This window comes from Petromyzon marinus, unplaced genomic scaffold, assembly GCF_048934315.1.
Source record: "Petromyzon marinus isolate PM22_M1 ecotype Great Lakes invasive population unplaced genomic scaffold, UKy_Petmar_22M1.pri1.0 PM_G_Scaffold_11, whole genome shotgun sequence".
NCBI lineage: Eukaryota > Metazoa > Chordata > Hyperoartia > Petromyzontiformes > Petromyzontidae > Petromyzon > Petromyzon marinus.
Genome location: NW_027422662.1, coordinates 4,600,161 through 4,618,390, shown reverse-complemented (window position 1 = coordinate 4,618,390; position 18,230 = coordinate 4,600,161). Strand labels below are relative to the sequence as shown.

General features: G+C 52.8%; 1 protein-coding gene across 1 annotated transcript in view; it reads right to left on the bottom strand.

The window, feature by feature from the left end:
- The window catches only part of LOC142908943 (neuronal cell adhesion molecule-like), a 29,671-nt gene extending 13,893 nt beyond the window's left edge, over nucleotides 1-15,778 (bottom strand). Inside the window, exons 1-5 of the mRNA XM_076059625.1 lie at nucleotides 15,721-15,778; nucleotides 14,723-14,828; nucleotides 2,259-2,482; nucleotides 1,966-2,088; nucleotides 1,033-1,200 (exon numbers count right to left, since the gene is read on the bottom strand). Coding sequence (XP_075915740.1) covers nucleotides 1,033-1,200; nucleotides 1,966-2,088; nucleotides 2,259-2,482; nucleotides 14,723-14,757 — 550 coding nt within the window. The 5' untranslated portion in view covers nucleotides 14,758-14,828; nucleotides 15,721-15,778. The remainder of the gene's footprint in view (nucleotides 1-1,032; nucleotides 1,201-1,965; nucleotides 2,089-2,258; nucleotides 2,483-14,722; nucleotides 14,829-15,720) is intronic.
- Between the last annotated feature and the right edge of the window lie 2,452 nt (nucleotides 15,779-18,230).

Below are 18,230 nucleotides of genomic sequence, written 5' to 3'. Positions count from 1 at the left end.
GGGTTAGAGCTTGTGGGCTTACTCATTGTGGCTAATAGGGGGTTAGAGCTTGTGGGCTTACTCATTGTGGCTACTAGGGAGTTAGAGCGTGTGGGCTTACTCATTGTGGCTACTAGGGGTTAGAGCTTGTGGGGCTTACTCATTGTGGCTACTAGGGGTTAGAGCTTTTGGGCTTACTCATTGTGGCTAATAGGGGGTTAGAGCTTGTGGGCTTACTCATTGTGGCTACTAGGGGGTTAGAGCGTGCGGGCTTACTCCTTGCGGACTCACCGCTCACCTCCTGCTGCTGTGCAGCCCGGTTTCTAACAGGCCACGGACCGGTACCGGTACCGGTCCGGGGGTTGGAGACCCCTGGTCTAGAGCATCCCACGTCAGAGAATGAGGAGGCTTACCGCAGCCTTCCCTCGGTTATTGAGGCGATGGAATCGGCCTCAGTGGCCCGTGATCACAAATCACTCTTTAACTCCATCACAAAAGTAACTTGCAGCACCACACCCATCACCATCATTAGGGGAAAGAAAAGTGATCCGATGTTCGACCCCCAGGAACAGGTTTGCAGAATTACTGAGCATTTCTGTGAGGTCTTGGGGGAGGGGAAATCCTTCAGCCTGGAAAACATCATGAGGCAAAGTGGGGATGACCAGGGAGAGATGATCTCCCAAGTGAAATGCTGAGGGAGGGTGGCTATTGTGCTAAGACTGCCCTACATGACATCATAATCAGTCTAGACCACTGGACGGGTTCCACAGGATTGGAAGAATGCCCCCGTATAGCCTGTAACAGACTGTTGGGGCAAGTGCTGTTAGCAAGTAGCACCTATGAAGGCCGGCATGGCACACGAGGGGGTTGGTGGCCAGCACCACGCCCAACCGCCTTTGTCTCTCCAAATGGTGATATTTATAAAGTCGCACCAGGTACACACACACGTGCACACACACGCACACACGTACACAGACGCACGCACGTACACACAGACGCACGCACGTACACACACATGCCCTGCCGGCGATCGCCGCCACCGCCGCCGCTCACCGGGTTTGACGATCAGCCGAATCGGCCCCTTCTGCTGGATGGTTCCAGTGCGCGGATAGCGGGTGCAGCACACGTAGTAGTCCACGTCCCCGGGGAGCACGTTGGCAAAGTACAGGTCGCCATCCAGGCCCTGGGACACTCGAGCATCCAGCCGCACTCTCTGCATGGCTGCAGCACCAGCAGCACGCCGGGGGTAAGGGGGGGGGGGGGATGAAAGGGTTCGGAACGAGAATCTTTAGACTGCAGGAGGAGGAATCCGACGAGCCATGAAACTGAATTGTCACAGAAGTCCACCACTAAACCAGCATCAGCATCATCAGCAGCAGCATCATCAGAATCAACATCATCAGCATCATCATCAGCAGCAACATCAGCATCATCATCAGCAGCATCAGCATCATCAGCATCATCATCATCAGCAGCAGTATCATCGGCATCATCAGCAGCAGCATCATCAGCATCATCATCATCAGCATCATCATCAGCATCATCATCAGCAGCATCATCATCAGCAGCATCATCATCAGCATCATCATCATCAGCATCATCAGCAGCATCATCCGCCGCGCAAGTCATGGCAGCAGAAGAGCCCCTGTACAACGTATAGCGACGCACTGCCTCCCCCGATTCACAAATCTGGAAGGATACATCACGGCAATGATGCACTCCACTTCTCGCTTGCCTGGCTCGACAACCTGAATGTGAAATTGTAGTCGTTGTCTCTGCATCTACATCAGCATCCGTGGGAAAGAGGAAGAAGCCCTGCATACCAGGCAAGGTAGTCAACATCTCCTAGCCACCGCGATGGCGACGAGAGACACCTCAAACTCCCAAATACGCAGCAGCAGGCGTCGTCAGGGTCGGGATCAAACCCACGACCTCCCGTGTACCAGGAGAGGTAGTCAACATCTTCCTATCCACCGTGGTACTCACAGCCGTCCAACCAGAAGATGTCGGGAGGGGGAAAGCCGTGGGGAGGGTTGCAGCGCAGCACGGCCGGGGAGCCCTCCTCGGCGAATACGGGGCTCAGGTCCTCAAGGGGCCACGCCGGGGCACCTGCAGCACAAAAACAAAGACGCCGCCCCCGCCCCCGCCCGTGTAGCCTTAACAGATTGTCGGGGCAAGCGCTGTCAGCGAGCGGCACCTTTGCAAGGCCGGCACCGCGGCGCACGCCGGGCCGGCTGGTTTACCGCGCGCCGCGCCGGGGTGCTTGTCCCCCTACTCACGAGCCAGCCGCACGGCGATGTTGGCGGTGAGGGCCGTTCCATGCCGGTTCTCCGCCGAGCAGCGGTAGACCCCCTCGTAGGCCTCCATAGCGCCGTGTCGGCCGCCGGATGCGGCCAACACCGCCGCCGTGTCCACGGTGAAAGTGCCAGAGCCATTCCCGTGTTGCTTCACGTTGGGGTCCCAGCCTGGGTCAAAACGCCGGCCGTCTTTGCTCCACCGGAACCTGAAGCGCAAATGGGAGGGGAGGGAGGGGAGGGGAGGAGAGGGAGGGAGGGAGGGAGGGAGGGAGGGAGGGAGGGAGGGGAGGGAGGGAGGGAGGGGAGGGAGGAGAGGGAGGGAGGGAGGGAGGGAGGGAGGGAGAGGAGGGAGGGAGGGAGGGAGGGAGGGAGGGAGGGAGGGAGGAGAGGGAGGGAGGGAGGGAGAGGGAGGGAGAAGATGGAGGGGAGGGAGGGAGGGATGGGGAGGGAGGAGAGGGAGGAAGGGAGGGAGGAGAGGGAGGGAGGGAGGGAGGGAGGGAGGGAGGGAGGGAGGAAGGGAGGGGAGGGAGGGAGGGAGGGAGGGGATGGAGAGAGACGTGTTTCACCCGAAGCTCCTGGCCTTACCTCTAAAACTTTTATTTTTCTCACCCTTTTTTCGGGATGTATTTTCACCAACAGTGTCTTGCTTTACACACAATTTGTGATCACTTTCTTTATTTATTTGGACTTCCTTCGTCCTTCTTTCCTCGTTCCTTTATGTTGTTTTCACCGTTCAGGGCGCGGCTGCGCTCTCTGCAGTGTACAGGTGTCTTCGCTCTCCGCACAATCCTCCACTTTTACTTGATAGTCGATTTCATAATCACGCTTTTCTTTGTTGTTAATTCGATTTTGAGTTCCTTTGTTCCTCAAGCAATTTTTAGAATTTTGTGCGTTTTTCGTGTTTTCTGTTCATTCCTTTGTCTCGCGTGCCTCCACGTGTTACACGCACCCACGTGTTGGCACTGTACCCACGCCGGCCGGTGTGAGTGCAGTGCCAACATCCCCTTTAGACCCCTCTTGTGTTGTACTGCGAGCGTGTTTACAGCATTTTTTATTTTTATTGGTGTGCTTTTTTTAAACATTAAGTAATTTTACCCTCTCCATGGGAGCTTTGGGTGGACAGCAGTAATAGTAATTATGAGAAGGTGGTCATAACACAGGTTTGACCATCTTTATAAACATTCATCTTCGTTTCTTGTTTTTTTGTCAATAATTTTCTTGGCTTTAGAAAATAAGAGAGATTTGCTTTAGCAGTTGTGTGCGACATCTCACACGAGAAAGCTACCACGCCTACGCAAGGCCGGTCTCTTGGGGCCTGTAAGGCGCCCGCAGCAGCAGCAGCAGCAGCAGCTGGAGCCTCCACGCGAAGGCTGGGATCCGCTGCCCCGGCTTCCACCGATGTCCCGCTCGAAGTTTACGCGGAAGCGCTGGGCGCCATCGTGCCTGGAGGCTCGATAAAGTACGCCTCCAAGGTGAGCGGAAGGGTGGTTTTCTTCATGCAGTCCGAACAGATGGCAAACGCCACCATAGAGAAGGGGCTGACGGTTGACAATTGGCACCTCACCTTGGAGCCACTGTCGTCGCCATCGGTACGCGTGATCGCATCCAACGTCCCCCCCTACATTCCCGATAAAGACATCCAAGATAACCTGGCTAAGTTGGGTACGCTGACTTCCAACCTACAGCGTGTGCCTCTGGGCCTCAAAAATCCTGCCTTGAGGCATGTCTTGTCATTTAGAAGGCAGGTCTACATGCTGGTGCCCAATGGGCAGCTTGAGGGAGGGCTCCTTTGTCGTCATGCATGGAGGAATGGCCCATAGGCTGTTTTACTGCAGGGACGTGCTAAAATGCAACCTATGCAAAGTAGAGGGGCATATTAAAAAACACTGCACCAAAGACAGCAAATGCCCAATCCAACAGCGAGGCAACGGTGGAAAAGGATGCTAAAGAAGCACACCCAACAAGTGACCCAGGAGAGGGTCCCTCACCACGGAGATCACCCGAGATGGCGGTAGACCCCGCTCCGACACCAGCTACTGCCATGGAGACCGAGGCTCAGCCAGCCACCCAGCCATCATTGACAGCCGGACCTCTGAAGAGGAAATTTATAGGAGGATTCGGCTTCGTCGTCCCCAGAGTCAAGCGGGGATGAGGTCAGTCCCTTTAAAGATCTCCCAGAGTTGGAGTCGGACATCGCACCAACACCTGGGGGAGACGTGGAGAGCTGCCGGTGGCAAGGACGGCGGTCTTCACCGTCCCAGACGCCCCTAGAGGCGGGACACGCAACAGGGAAGAAGCCCCGTGCGGGAACCAAGCTCAAGCGCGGGACGCCTGAAGAAAATCTGCAGCCTGAAATAGAAGCGGGGGGTGAAACGCAACCTGTGCAGTGACGGAGGAAACCAGTGAAGAGGGTCGCGCTTCAGACCGCGACGACGCGCCCTGCGAGGCGGCCGAGGGCTCCCAGGAAACGCGAGCGGCCGAGAGCACGGAGGAGCCCAAACAGGACCCGACTGACCAAACTACGCGCGGTGACCGGGACGAGGACGATGGAGGGTCATCAGTGGAGGGGCAAGCGGCATCACCCAATAAAGCATCGACGGAGGATACCACCTTGTGGCACCGCTTCTTTTCCCTCACTCCACCCGCATAGCTCTTAGCAAAACTTCAGAGACTGAAAGCTGCCTTCTTCTGGTCGCAGAGGAAGCACCGTGTGGCTGCCGGTGTCTTGGCCTTGCCACTGCGGGAGGGCGGGCACGGTCTGGTGTGTGTACGGAGCCAGCTCTCTACTTTTCGTCTACAAGCCATACAGAGGTTTCTCTACTCGGCCCCATCACCCGTGTGGTGCTCCACAGCATCTTTTTTTTTCTGAATAACCTCGGGGGGCCTTCAGTGCAGCAAGCAGCTCTTCTTCGTGGACATTACGGGTATTCCACTCACGCAGATTCCCCACTTCTACAGGAGTATCCTAGATACATGGGGTTTCCTTGTCACCGCCCGACTGAACACACCCCAGTCGGCATCAGAATTTGCTCACGAGCCACTGTTACGGAACCCCCACACGGCACTATCCTCTCTTGCGGGCCCTGCCATGGAGAAACGCGTGGTGGACGCACATCTCATGAGGGTGGGCGATTTTGTGAAACCGGGCACTGGGGGGGGGGGGCAATGGCTTCTCCCTGCCGAGATAACTGCGATGACCAAGATGCGCTCGGTGAGACTCGCCGCAAAACTCGTGAATGAGGTATGAAGGTCCTTCTCAACAGCAGTGGGGAGCGCGCCTGCTGCGAGCGTTGGCGACGAGTCAGCCGGCGGTGGCCCAGTGCCACCAAAGCTGAATGTCGTCCCAGCACGGGAGCACACTCGCCTCTCTTCCTCACGGCAGCACGGGGGGCACGCCACGGGGAATGGCCAGGAGGGGTGCTTCTCAGGTGTAGACCGGAAAAAGCTGTACGCCCAAATGGTCGATTTCCACCATCAACAAATAATAACGTCACGTTAGGGCTACGCTTGGAGGGACACGATGCCCCTGCGGTGATCGCTTGAGGCCTCATTGGGAGCTGTTTTACTCAAATCCATCGTACAAGCGCCACGGTGATCTTAGCTTGAGCACTGCCCATGGGACTGTGACCACGAACACATTCCTGGCACTTTTCACAGACGCAAATCCTGAACGCGGATTCTGTGGTGAGCTCGAAACAGTGGCGCATCAATACGTACGCCGCAAAAGCCTAGACTCACTCTATAAGCTGTTACGCAATATTCTACTGAAATTCAATCTTCATTTCTCCCCCACAATTCTTATTTTTGGATATAGGGGGCACGAGGGTACCAAGGATATCGAGGGGTTGACGGACTTCATCATGAACAACGCCAAACTGGCCATCTATAGGGCCAGGAAATGCGCAATTGACGGGAGCGGCGTCCCCAGCCACTGCCGCATCTTCAAGGCCCTGGTTTCTGGCAGAATTTGGCTGGAATTTCGGTACGCTCAGTTGACGGGGGGCGTCACGTCTTTCTCGACGCGTTGGGCTACCGAGGGTGCTTTGTGTAATGTGACAAAAGCAGGGGATCTGGTGGTGATGGGTTTTTAAGGTTGAATTTTTTAATGGTGTTTACGAACACAGTAGCAGACAATGCGATTTATGTTACATGGGAAAACCGTGTTATATCTTTAATTTTTGTTTTAAAAGGGGGCACGTAAGCAAACAAAAAAGACGAAAAAAAGACGACATGATGAACGAAGCAAAGTGCCGAAAGACCGAGCATCTTTCTGTTTCTTCTGATCGTTAAATAAAAATAAAAGGAGGGAGGAGAGGGAGGGAGTGAGGGAGGAGAGGGATTGAGGGAGAGGGAGGGAGGGAGGGAGAGAGGGAGGGAGTGAGGGAGGGAGTGAGAGAGGGAGTGAGGGAGGGAGTGAGGGAGTGAGAGAGGGAGGGAGGGAGAGAAAGAGAGGACGCGCTTCGTTTGAGCTCCCCGTGGTAACTTTATAAATCTAACATACCCTCTTCTAATTCATTTCTTTTCTTCAAGTTTTTACTCATCAGGAGTAAGTATTCTGCCTTTTGCACACACAAGTAGTACTTTTTGTGTTGCTCATTTTTCTTTACTTTTTTTAAGCTTAACAGTTCAGGGTGAGGCCATAGCCTTTTGAAACACGTTGGTGTTTCTTAGGCGATGGGCTCAATCCTATAGTTAATTAAAGCATCGTTTTCATACTTTACAGGTATTTTTATACTCTACTTATTGTTCCTTTATTCTTCTGCTTATGTTTTTAATCTCGGTTTACGAATCTCAAACTATTTGAGATTTGTTATAACTTACATTTTGTGTGAGCCACGTGGAGGCATCCACACTGTAGCGCAGAAATTTAAGGCCACACAAGTAATTGTTTACTTTGAGGCTAAAGCAATCTATTAGTTAATGATTCCTTAACACTGCGTTTTTTTTGTTTGCCTCCACGAGTGTGCAAGGACTCTAAGTTGTATTTATTTAACGATGAGTGAATGCATTTAATAAACACATTTTTCTAAAAAGTAGATTTGTTTGCAAAATACATTCATTTATTTAACACGCAAATTTATTATTAGATATCACTATCAAATTATTTTTTCATTTACTGCTTCATAATTTATTCAATAAAAATAGTTTATTGAATAAATAAATATATCTCTTTCCTTTCTTTTTTCCTTTCATTATTTTCTTAAACGAGGATTCTTTATTCATCCTCAGTTTACATTCTCTCAAGGGGAGCTCTGTACAGAAGCGCAGCACCACAGTCAGGTAGAAATTGAAGGCAGCAGGAACAAAATGGCCACCTACGCAAAGGTCGCAGCTGCCAATCTGCCTGTAGTCACGAGGCCCCCCACTAGGGCCTCTGCTCCAAGGCCAACCCCCCCAATTGGTGACCACTGCCGCTGCGCGAGAACGGCATCCGTTGCTACGCCTCGAGCTCCGTCACGATCGAGGCATACGTCGAGGCCCTGGCCGCAATCGTCCCGCCGGCCACCATCACCCACGCCTCGAAGGTCAGCGGGAAAGCCGTATTCTTCCTGACGACGAAGAAGGTGGCCGATGCGGCCGTCGAGAAGGGGATGACCGTTGGGGGACTCCACGTCCAGCTGGAACCCATCGCTTCGGTGGCGGCGCGAATAGTCATTTCGAACGTGCCGCCCTACATCCCCGACAAGGCCGTGTTGGAGCACGTGTCCAAGCTGGGCACCATCGTGGTGCCAGTACGTGCCCTGGCACTGGGGTGCAGAAAGCCTGCTCTCAATCACATTTTATCTTTCAAGAGGCAGGTGCACGTCCTGCTGACTCACGGACAGCAGGAAGAGGGCTCGTTTGTCATTGTCAATGCAGGCATTGCCCATAGACTGTTTTATGCCAAAGATTCCATCAGATGCAATCTCTGCAAAGAAGAGGGGCACTTCCGAAGGGATTGCCCTAAACCGACGACGGCGAGGGTCGGAGAAAAGAGCGGGGAGGAGGGAGGCAGAGCAAGGGGGGCAAAGCAGCAAGAGCCCCCATTGCAACAAGCCCCCCAACAGCCCACACCAGACCCACCAGCCACGCAGCCTCCTACACCTCAAGTCGTGGCCCCAACTTCGCTGCCTCAAGCGACAAATTGCAAGAGGAAGAATACAGAAGGACTCGGATCTCAAGGGTCAAATTCAGAGGAGGAACCCCTCCCAGACCTCGAACAGGAAGAAGCGGTGAAACCCCCCACACCACGGGAGGAAGCAGAACAGCTGCCAGATGCCGAAGACGCGGTTTTTGCCTTCCCAGACGCCACGCCAAGTGACGCGCGGGCGGCGAGGAAGAAACCCACCAAGAGGAAGAAGCAGCGTGCGTCTGGGGAAGGGTTTCTACAGCAGGAGACCGTCGACGATGAAGGCGACATCACCACGGAAATCGACCCGCCTACTGTTGTCATAGAGACTCACTCCCCACCAGCTATACAGAAAGCCCTTGACCAAGAGGAAGAAGTTGGCGGAGAAACACTCACCAAGGGCAAGGACGAAATGGATGAGAAGGAAGGTCCCCGTACCACTGCTGATCTAAAACCAGCGGAAGAGACACCGGGCCATCCACCCGAAGAGCCTGAGCAGGAGCCATCCCAGGCCATCCCTAACACCGGGGGAGAGGACGCCGCTGGGTCATGCGCCAGCTCAGCCGCTGCAGCTCTTCCAGCGGAGCCGGACGCCGAGGAAATCGATTCAGATCGGGACGACTGCTTCAGCATGGGGAGCGAGAGCAGCCAGAGGTCTACACTCCTTGACCCTCAGACTCCCCTGATCTCCTCGGAAGATCTCTGGAAATTCCTCGACGAGACCAACATGAGGAAGGACAGAGCGGACATTGCCTTGGCTCGTTGGAAGGACAGCAAGGCAATAAAGGCCTCTGTGACTCAAGCAGAGAGATTCCTTGCCAAGCAGAGACTCGAGTCCCGGGGCAAGGACAGGGCAAAGCTGAGATTTTTCCGCAAACAAATTATAAGGTGGGAGGCCACGGGGGAAAGGAACAAGCAATGCCTATGTACATCGGCTCCCTGAATGTGAACGGGTGCAGGGAGGCAGTGCGGAGGTTTTACGCAATGTCTCTTGCGAGGAAACACGCTGCCTCTGTCTTCTTCATTCACGAGACGCATCTCACGGTCGAGGACGAGGATGACTGGAGGAAGGAGTGGGGAGGGGACTCCTTCTACAGTCACCTTGACAACACCTCCTGTGGAGTCGCGACCCTGTTCGCTAAAGGGTTTCATCCCGAACTCATCACCCACACCGAAGTGGTGAAGGGAAGGCTGCTCGCGGTAACGGTCAGGGTGGGCGATGTCACCACCCACCTACTGAATGTGTACGCGCCGGTGACCAACAAGGAGAAGATCCCGTTTCTGCACCTCCTGAGGAGGCACCTGGCCGGGATCCCGGACGATGTGTGCATGATTGTGGGTGGCGACCACAACTGCACACTCGGCGCCCTGGATCGTTCGGGGGGACAGCCGGGGGGAGTAGGGCCTAAGAGGGAAATGCAGGGACTCCTGGAGGACGCTGCCTTGGTGGATGTGTGGCGCATACATCACCCGGGCCAACGCTAGTTCACGTACACGAGGACGAGGTGCGATGGCTCGGTGACGCAGTCCAGGCTCGACAGATTTTACATCTCTAAGAGCTTTGTGACGTGCGCCACAACGTCTGGCATCAGGGCGGCACCCTTCACGGACCACAACCTCATCGTGCTCCGTGTCAGGCTGGAGAGGGCCCGTGAGGGCACGTCCCGCTGGCATTTTAACAACTCACTGCTGGAGGATGGCACCTTCTTAGAAATGTTCGAGGACTTCTGGGAAGAGTGGCGAAAAACCAAAACGCAGTTCGACTCTCTGGCCCAATGGTGGGATATGGGCAAAGTGCACACCAGGCTGTTGTGCCAACAATACACCTGGGGGAGCACCAGACTGAAGAACGTGGACATCACCGACATGGAAGCCCAAGTCCTCAATTTGGAGGGTCACCTCGCCGAGGACAGCGACCCTGCTCTTCTCCAAGAATACGAGGAGAATAGGGAGCGTCTCAAAGGGCTACAGGAGGAGCAGACGAGGGGAGCGTTTGTGCGATCCCGGGTGAAGCTCATCACGGACCTCGACACGGGATCCCTGCTTTTCTACTCCCTCGGGAGGCAGAATGGGAGACGCAAATCCATGGAGTGCCTCTTTGATGGTGATGGTGTCCTGGTGCACGAACTCCAGCAGAAGTCGACCATCATCAGAGACTTCTACGGCAACCTGTTCTCCCCTGAAGAAACATCGGAACCGGCCCAGGCGGAGGCATGGAGTGGTCTACCCACCCTGGGGGAAGACGGGAGAGAGCTGCTAGAGCAAAAGCTCACCAGGACTGACCTTGACGCAGCCGTAAGAGGACTGGCCCCGAATAAATCCCCAGGGTTAGACAGCCTAACAGGGGAGTTTTACGCCGCTTTTTGGTCATCCCTGCGGGAGGACTACAGAGAGGTGCTGGAGGAAGCCTCAGTCACCGGGGTGATGCCTCAGTCTTGGAGGAGGGCGGTGCTCACTCTGCTTCCCAAAAACGGAGATGTGAGGCACCTACAAAACTGGCATCCGGTGTCCCTCCTGAACACAGACTACAAAATATTGACGAAGGCTCTCTCCCTGCGACTGAAAGGGGTGATTGCACAAGTCGTAAACGGGGACCAGTCCTACACCATCCCCGGACGAACCATCCACGACGGCATCTTCCTGGTCAGGGACCTCATCGCGGTGTCCCAGAGGTTGGGCATCCCAATCGCGTTTCTGGCTCTTGACCAGGAAAAGGCTTTTGACAGAATGGACCACAAGTACCTTCTGGGAACCCTCAAGACCTTGGGTTTTGGGGATGCCTTTGTCCGAACGATCCGCCTACTTTACACCAAGGTGGAGTGCATGATTAAGATCAATGGCGCCCTCACTGCCCCGGTCAAATTTGAACGAGGAGTGAGACAGGGATGCCCATTGTCGGGCCAACTTTATGCCCTGGCATTAGAGCCTTTCCTGAGTCTCATAAGGTGGAGACTCAGCGGCCTGGTGCTGAGGGAACCAAGCGTCAAGTTGGTCCTGACGGCATACGCCGACGACGTCCTCCTCATCCTGCGCTCCCTGGCTGATGTCGCCCTGCTGCATGAGTGCCAGGAGGTCTTTTCGAAAGCCTCCTCATCAAAAATGAACTGGCAAAAGTGCAGCGGCCTGCTGGTTGGAGCGTGGGACATGACCGAGTGTCCCGAGAAGGCAAAAGTCATCAATTGGAGCACAACATCGCTGCACCACCTGGGAATGTTCCTCGGACCAGAGGAGGAACCACCGCAGAGGAACTGGGTCGAGCTGGAGGAGAAGGTGAAGGAGCGGCTGGGCACCTGGGGTCACCTGTGCAAGTTCCTCACCTTCAGGACAAAGACGTTGGTGGTGAACCAGCTCGTGACGTCCATGCTGTGGCACCAACTTTTCTCCCTGCACCCCCCATGAGCCTCGTCAACGCACTTCAGAAGCGAGCCCTCGACTTCTTCTGGTGGGGTGGAGGACACCGGGTCGCGGCTGGGGTCCTGGCCCTGCCACTGGACGAGGGCGGTCACGGGCTGGCCACCTTCCGACTGCAGGCGGCGCAAAAGTTCCTGCATGCCGCCCCTGCACCGGCCTGGAGAGTCACGGCCTCTTTCCTCCTGAAACAGCTGGGGGTCTGCAGTGCTCCAAGCAACTATTCTACATGGACCTGCAGGGCCTCCCACTGGGACAGCTGCCACCCTTCTACAGAAGCGTCCTGCAGACATGGAGCTCCCTCGCCGTCAGGAGGCTGAACCAACCGCGATCCGCCGAGGATCTGGTCTTCGAACCGATCCTCAGGAACCCACAGACAAAGCTGCCATCCACCACCACCACCCCTGGCACGGAGAGGCGCCTCGCCAACGCGCGGCTCACCAGGATGGGGGATCTGGTGGAGCCTGAAACACGGGGCCAGTGGCTCGGACCAGCAGACATGGCCGCAAAGACAGGGCTGCAGTCGCTCCGGGTGGCTGCCCGGATCCTGGCCGAAGCCAAGGGGGCCTTCTCAGCGGCAGTGGGGAGAACGCCCCCCATCGGCGTTGGGGATGACGAGGCCCCTCTCGATCCCCCTCCACCGGAGCTCTCAGTCGTGCCACTGCATCGCCAATACCGACAAACCAAGGCGGATCACAACCTGTGCCGGCTAGAAGACCTACCGGAGGTGGCCTTCGCAAATGTAAAGAGGAAGGTGCTCTACTCCTACATGGTCCGGTTCCACCAACAGGACACCCTGAGGAGCCACAAGGACCATGCCTGGAGGAAAGCCCTGCCCTGCATCTCTCCGGAGAGGCCTCGCTGGAGGCAACTCTACTGCAGGCCGACATACAACCGCATCGGCGATCTCAACTGGAGCATCGCCCATGGCACCGTCACCACCAACGTCTCCCTGGCGTGCTTCACCGACACGTCCCCGGAGTGCCGGTTCTGCGGTAAAGTGGAGACGGTGGCATACCAATACGTGGAGTGCAAGAGCCTGGACTCGCTGTTCAAGGTCCTGAGAAACATCCTTCTAAGGTTCAGCCTCCACTTCTCCCCGACGGTCCTCATCTTTGGATACCCGAAGGGCGACGGACCCCAACATCTTCAGGGGCTGGTCAACGTGCTCTTCGGCTATGCCAAGCTCGCCATATACAGGGCGAGGAAGATGGTCCTGGAGGGGCAACGTCCAGCCAGCAGCCTGGGCATCTTCCGTGCTCTGGTCGGAGCCAGGGTGTGGCTGGAGTTCCGCCATGCGCGGCTGACCCACGCCGTGCCGGCCTTCAAGGAGCAGTGGGCACTGGAGGAGGCCGTGTGCTCGGTGGCAGATGACGGAGAGCTCTGCATGCAGATCTAAGCTACCCGTCGAAGGCCGTTTGACTGTGGGAAGGGCTGCGTGCAGATGCAGCACTTGTTGTAGTTATAAAGAAAAAAGAGAGAGCGAGAGAGAGCCAAATGGAGTAGGAAGAGAGGGGGCAGAGAGAGAGAAGGGGCGGAGAGGGGGGTAGAGAGAGAGGAGAGGCAGAGAGGGGGGTAGAGAGAGGGGGGGGGGCAGAGAGGGGGGTAGAGAGAGAGGGAAGGGGAAAGGAGAGCAGAAAAAAAAATTTGTTGGGTCTTTCATTTAAAAGGGAGGGGGGGGGTTTACATAAAGAAAAGCATAAAAAAACAAAAAAACGAAATGATGAACGGAGCAAAGTGCCGACTACACCGAGCATCTTCTTGTTTCCTCTGATCGTAAAAAAAAGAGAGAGGGAGTGAGGGAGGGAGGGAGTGAGAGAGGGAGTGAGGGAGGGAGGGAGGCAGGGAGGGAGGGAGGGGAGTTTAATTTTAATTTAATTTTTATTTTAAACGGCCAACCTTGTAAATTGTCTTTCGCCAGAGTTTCTTACACCGCTGTGCTGTGCAGTTGAGAGGGAAGGAGGAATTCAGTACCAAATTGTCGGTGGGGAAAGCGGTTAGTTGGTTGTTGTTTTAGGACACCGGCCTTTGTTCAGGCCTTGTTGTAACAACGTTTGCAGCGAGGGCAGCAAGTGCAGTAATGTAAAAGTTTGGTTGGCAAAAATTTCACCTTTACCCTGTGAAAAATGTTAAACTTAGATGTTTTATTTTATTTCTAACCCGTAGCCTGAAAGCCTGCGTAAATAGATTTTAAAAAACGTACGTGAAGTAACGTTCGGTTAAAACAACTGGTTTTGATGATGATGGTGATGTAGAAGGCTTTTTTTCAACTTGTGTACGCTTCAATGTGTTTAACAAAACTGTTTTTGAAGATGCTCATAATTAAAAGAAATGGCAGAAGTGTTGCATTTGTTTCACTGATGCTGTGATGCCACACAAAAAAGAGAGAGGGAGGAGGGGGAGGGAGTGAGGGAGTGGGGGAGGGAGTGATGTTGAGCGCGTGACCTGTTGCTTGTCTTTGTCTGGTGATTCACGCACGACCCAACATTGAAATCGCCCCAGCGCATTGTTTGCGGCCGAGGTAATAAAGTTTGCTTAACAAGTCAAACAGGGAGGGCTAACGTTGCAGCACGCTCAGTTCGGGCACGCTCAGTTCGGGTCGGAGCGGGAGCGAACGTTTGATCACGTTTGTTAGTTTTCCCATTGCGTGCTCAACGTGCTCTGTGAAATAACAGCGACAACAGCGGTGTTGTCCCACCAACTGCCACCGATACAAATAATAATAATGTACTGTTATTTTGCCGTGGATGGTTTTGTATGCCGATTCGCTGACAGTTTCATCGTCATAATGGGAATGTGCGAGATGAATTGTGTTTGATGGTCAACGCAGCTTGTCAATGTTGAAGCGTAAATAAAATGTGAAAAAAAAGAGAGAGGGAGGGAGGGAGGCAGGGAGGGAGGGAGGGAGTGAGGGAGGGAGGGAGCGTACTTGGGCGTTGGGTTGCCTTGGGCCTCACACTCCATCACAATGTTGTCCTGCGGTTCCACGATGTAATTCAATGGCGAATGCCGCCTGATGGAAGGAGGGTGAGTAACTGCAAGAGATCGACGGGTTAATAGAAGCATAGCTTGCAGCAAACAGACGTGGAGGAGACCCGGTGCACAAATGAAAAAATGTGAAACTTCGATTTAAAGCTTTCGTGACTGCAATGATTCATCTTCTTTGGTTCTTTCGGTAAAGTCACGTAGAATGATAATAAAATAATAAATTGATAAAATAAAATAACACAATAATATTCTCACGACGTTTCGGCCACAACACAAGCGGCCTTCATCAGGTGAAGGGGGGCGAGACTGTCTGGTAGGACAGCGCTGGAGTGAAAGAGCCACGTTCAGATACGGCCTTTAAGCTGTGTGAGAGGAACAAAGCGCCTTGACAAAGGAATTAGCATATAATTTAGCATTGAAATGGCTGAATGATTAGCTTGTGACTGGTCACAGAAATAGCTATGTTAAAAGTTAAAGCATACACACCCGCAGAGGCACCCATTGTTAAAGGGATTAGCATAGAATTTTGCATTGAAATAGCTAAGTTAAGGCATACACATCTTGACAATAGAATTAGCATAGAATTTAGCATTGAGAAAGCTGAGTGATTAGCTTGTACCTGCTGCAGAAATAGCTACGTTAAAGTCAGAGCATACACATTCACCGAGGCCCTTAGTACAAATCAAACAGGAGAATTTAGCATTGAAATAACTAGGCGAATCCAGCATTGAAACAACTGAGTGATTAGCTAGTGACTGGTCACAGAAATGACTACACATCTGAGCTATTCACAGTACTATATAGTGAACCAATAAAAACTAAAATATAAATTACCTTCATGTTATCAATAAACTCTATATTCTCCAATCAGCTAAGCTACCAACAATAAGTCGTTATATATCACAATGCTATATGGCGAAAAAATGGGTGGATTCTTACCCTCAAATTTCAGCACCACGAACTCATCACAACCGCGATGAGAATTTCTCACCTCGGATTTCAGTTCACGCGCGGAGCGGCAGATTCCTGTTACCTCGTGACGTCACGCGGCAGCAGGAGGTGACGTCACTTGAGTGGTACAAGAACACTCCCCTCCCGCAACGAGCGGGACCTAATTTAAATAAATTATGTTAATGAGCCAGGCCCATACGTGGAGGGATGGGGCGTGGGTGCTGAAACCCTTCGCAATAAACTCGCGAGGGCCTTCACGAATATATTATGTTAATGAGCCGCCAGTCACCGGGCGTAGCTTTGCCCAAATAAGGAGTGTACTTGAACAGATAACGGAAGTGACCCAGGCAGAGGTGACGTCACGCTCAAGGGCGCGGTAGACGGGGTGGGGTGAATACCTTGGTGACATGACGTCACTAGCGAGGGACACCTCCCCCTGGCGTTTCACGCCGATGAGGTGATGCTGAGTAGTGACGTCACAGAGCGGGGTTGGAGTTTAAGTTGATTTAGATTCATTTTCAATTGCTCCCTCCCTTGAACTCAGCAACAACAACGTGGACATTGCATCCCACTGGGATTTTTAGCACACAGCGTTGGTGTACGGTGCTTTTTTCAGGAATATTTTGTTGTTTTTTTCATGGATTTTCTGTTTGCAGAGTCACACACAAAGTAGTCACTTTAAGATGTGTTTCTTGTTCGTGTTTGTTGTGGTTGCACTTGATTCAAGAGCCGAATGGCTCACAGGGGTATACCAAAATATATAAACTGAAATTATTGTGTACACTGTGTGTGTACACTGTGTGTGTGTACACTGTGTGTGTACACTGTGTGTACACGTACACACTGTGTGTGTACACTGTGTGTGTACACACTGTGTGTGTGTGCACTGTGTGTGTGTGTACACTGTGTATGTACACGTACACTGTGTGTGTGTACACTGTGTGTGTACACTGTGTGTGTGTACACTGTGTGTGTGCACTGTGTGTGTACACTGTGTACACTGTGTGTGTGTGCACTGTGTGTGTGTACGCTGTGTGTGTGTACACTGTTTGTGTGTGTGTGTACACTGTGTGTGTGTACACTGTGGGGGGCAGTCATCTCAGTCGACCAATGGGCATCTTTTCATCAATTTATTACTTTCCAATTTTTCTTATCTACGTGACTTTACCGAAAGAAGCAAGACTGTAAATGTTAACGAGCTGCACCACGCTGTGTGGGAGCTGCCTGGCCTGTCGCTCCGCACGAAGCTGCGTGGAGCCTCTGCGTGGAAGTTCTGCGCCGGTGAGAAACTCTCTCAGTCTGACCCCCACCCCCATCCCTCCACGCAGATTGAGGCGAGCCGAGTGGTGGCGCATTCTGTTTTGACTCAAAACGTTCGCGACTGCAGGAATTAACGTTCTTGGTTCTTTCCGTCAAGTCACGTAAATTAAAAAAATGTTACATTGAAGAAAAAAATAAATTGACGATTTAAATAATAAAAATAAACGCGTTTTTTTCTTTCTTTTTGTTTTCGATTTACGTGACTTTACCGAAAGAACCAAGAATGTGGTAGCACATTCTCTATTTATTGCAGAGGTTCAAGTTTAAAATCCGACAGGCACACCTGGCTACCCCAGCAACATTCACCACAATATGCGCAGTCTGCTAAACGGCAGATGTAAAATATAACGTTGTGTCATTCACAACGCACAGGTCATTGCATGTTGGTCTCACGGTAAAAATTGGGGTAATTCCAAACATTATCGAGAAACTCCACAACGGAGAAACGCACCCCATGTACCAACGACGGAGGCGCAGGGACAGACGCTCGATTACGTTGGAATCGATCTGCAGACGGCCAGCAGCTCCGTGTCGCCTTATCTCGATCCTGCAATCCCAAACAGGTGAAAGTCCGCATCGAACCGAACCCCCGGCAAGGCCGTCTACTTAACGACGAGAGAAAATTCACACGAAATGTCCTTCTCAACGAAGCCTTCCGGGTGTAAAATGAACTTTTAAGCTTTTAATAAAGAAATAACAATCATCTAATTCAAAACACAACACGATTCAAAGATGTTTCATTTTAAAACTTCAAAACGGAGCACCGGGTGCTTGCGTGAATGCGTCCTTCGTGTGCAAATGTTGTGACTTTCCTGGCCTGAAGGCCGTCAATGTGTTGGACCATTATTGGTGCACAGCGTCTCAACAACAGCAGTGGGGTTTGCTTCAACCGATAGGTACGAACATCCAGACGTGAATCAGCAAGGAGCATTTCTAGTCCCAGTTAGACAAAATCTACATCAACACGTGAGACAAAACTATAATTCGTGTTGTAGAGAATGTACCTCCTCCTATACGTGTAACTTTCAAGTGGTATGCCTTGTAACTGATGAATGATCCGAGCGTGCTCCCTATTTCAAAGACAATGAGTTGCTCCAGAGGCAGACGCTTCGTGGAACACAAAAACACTGTTTGACCTGTATCACAAGAACAACGGGTATCACCTGAGTTCTCTGTAC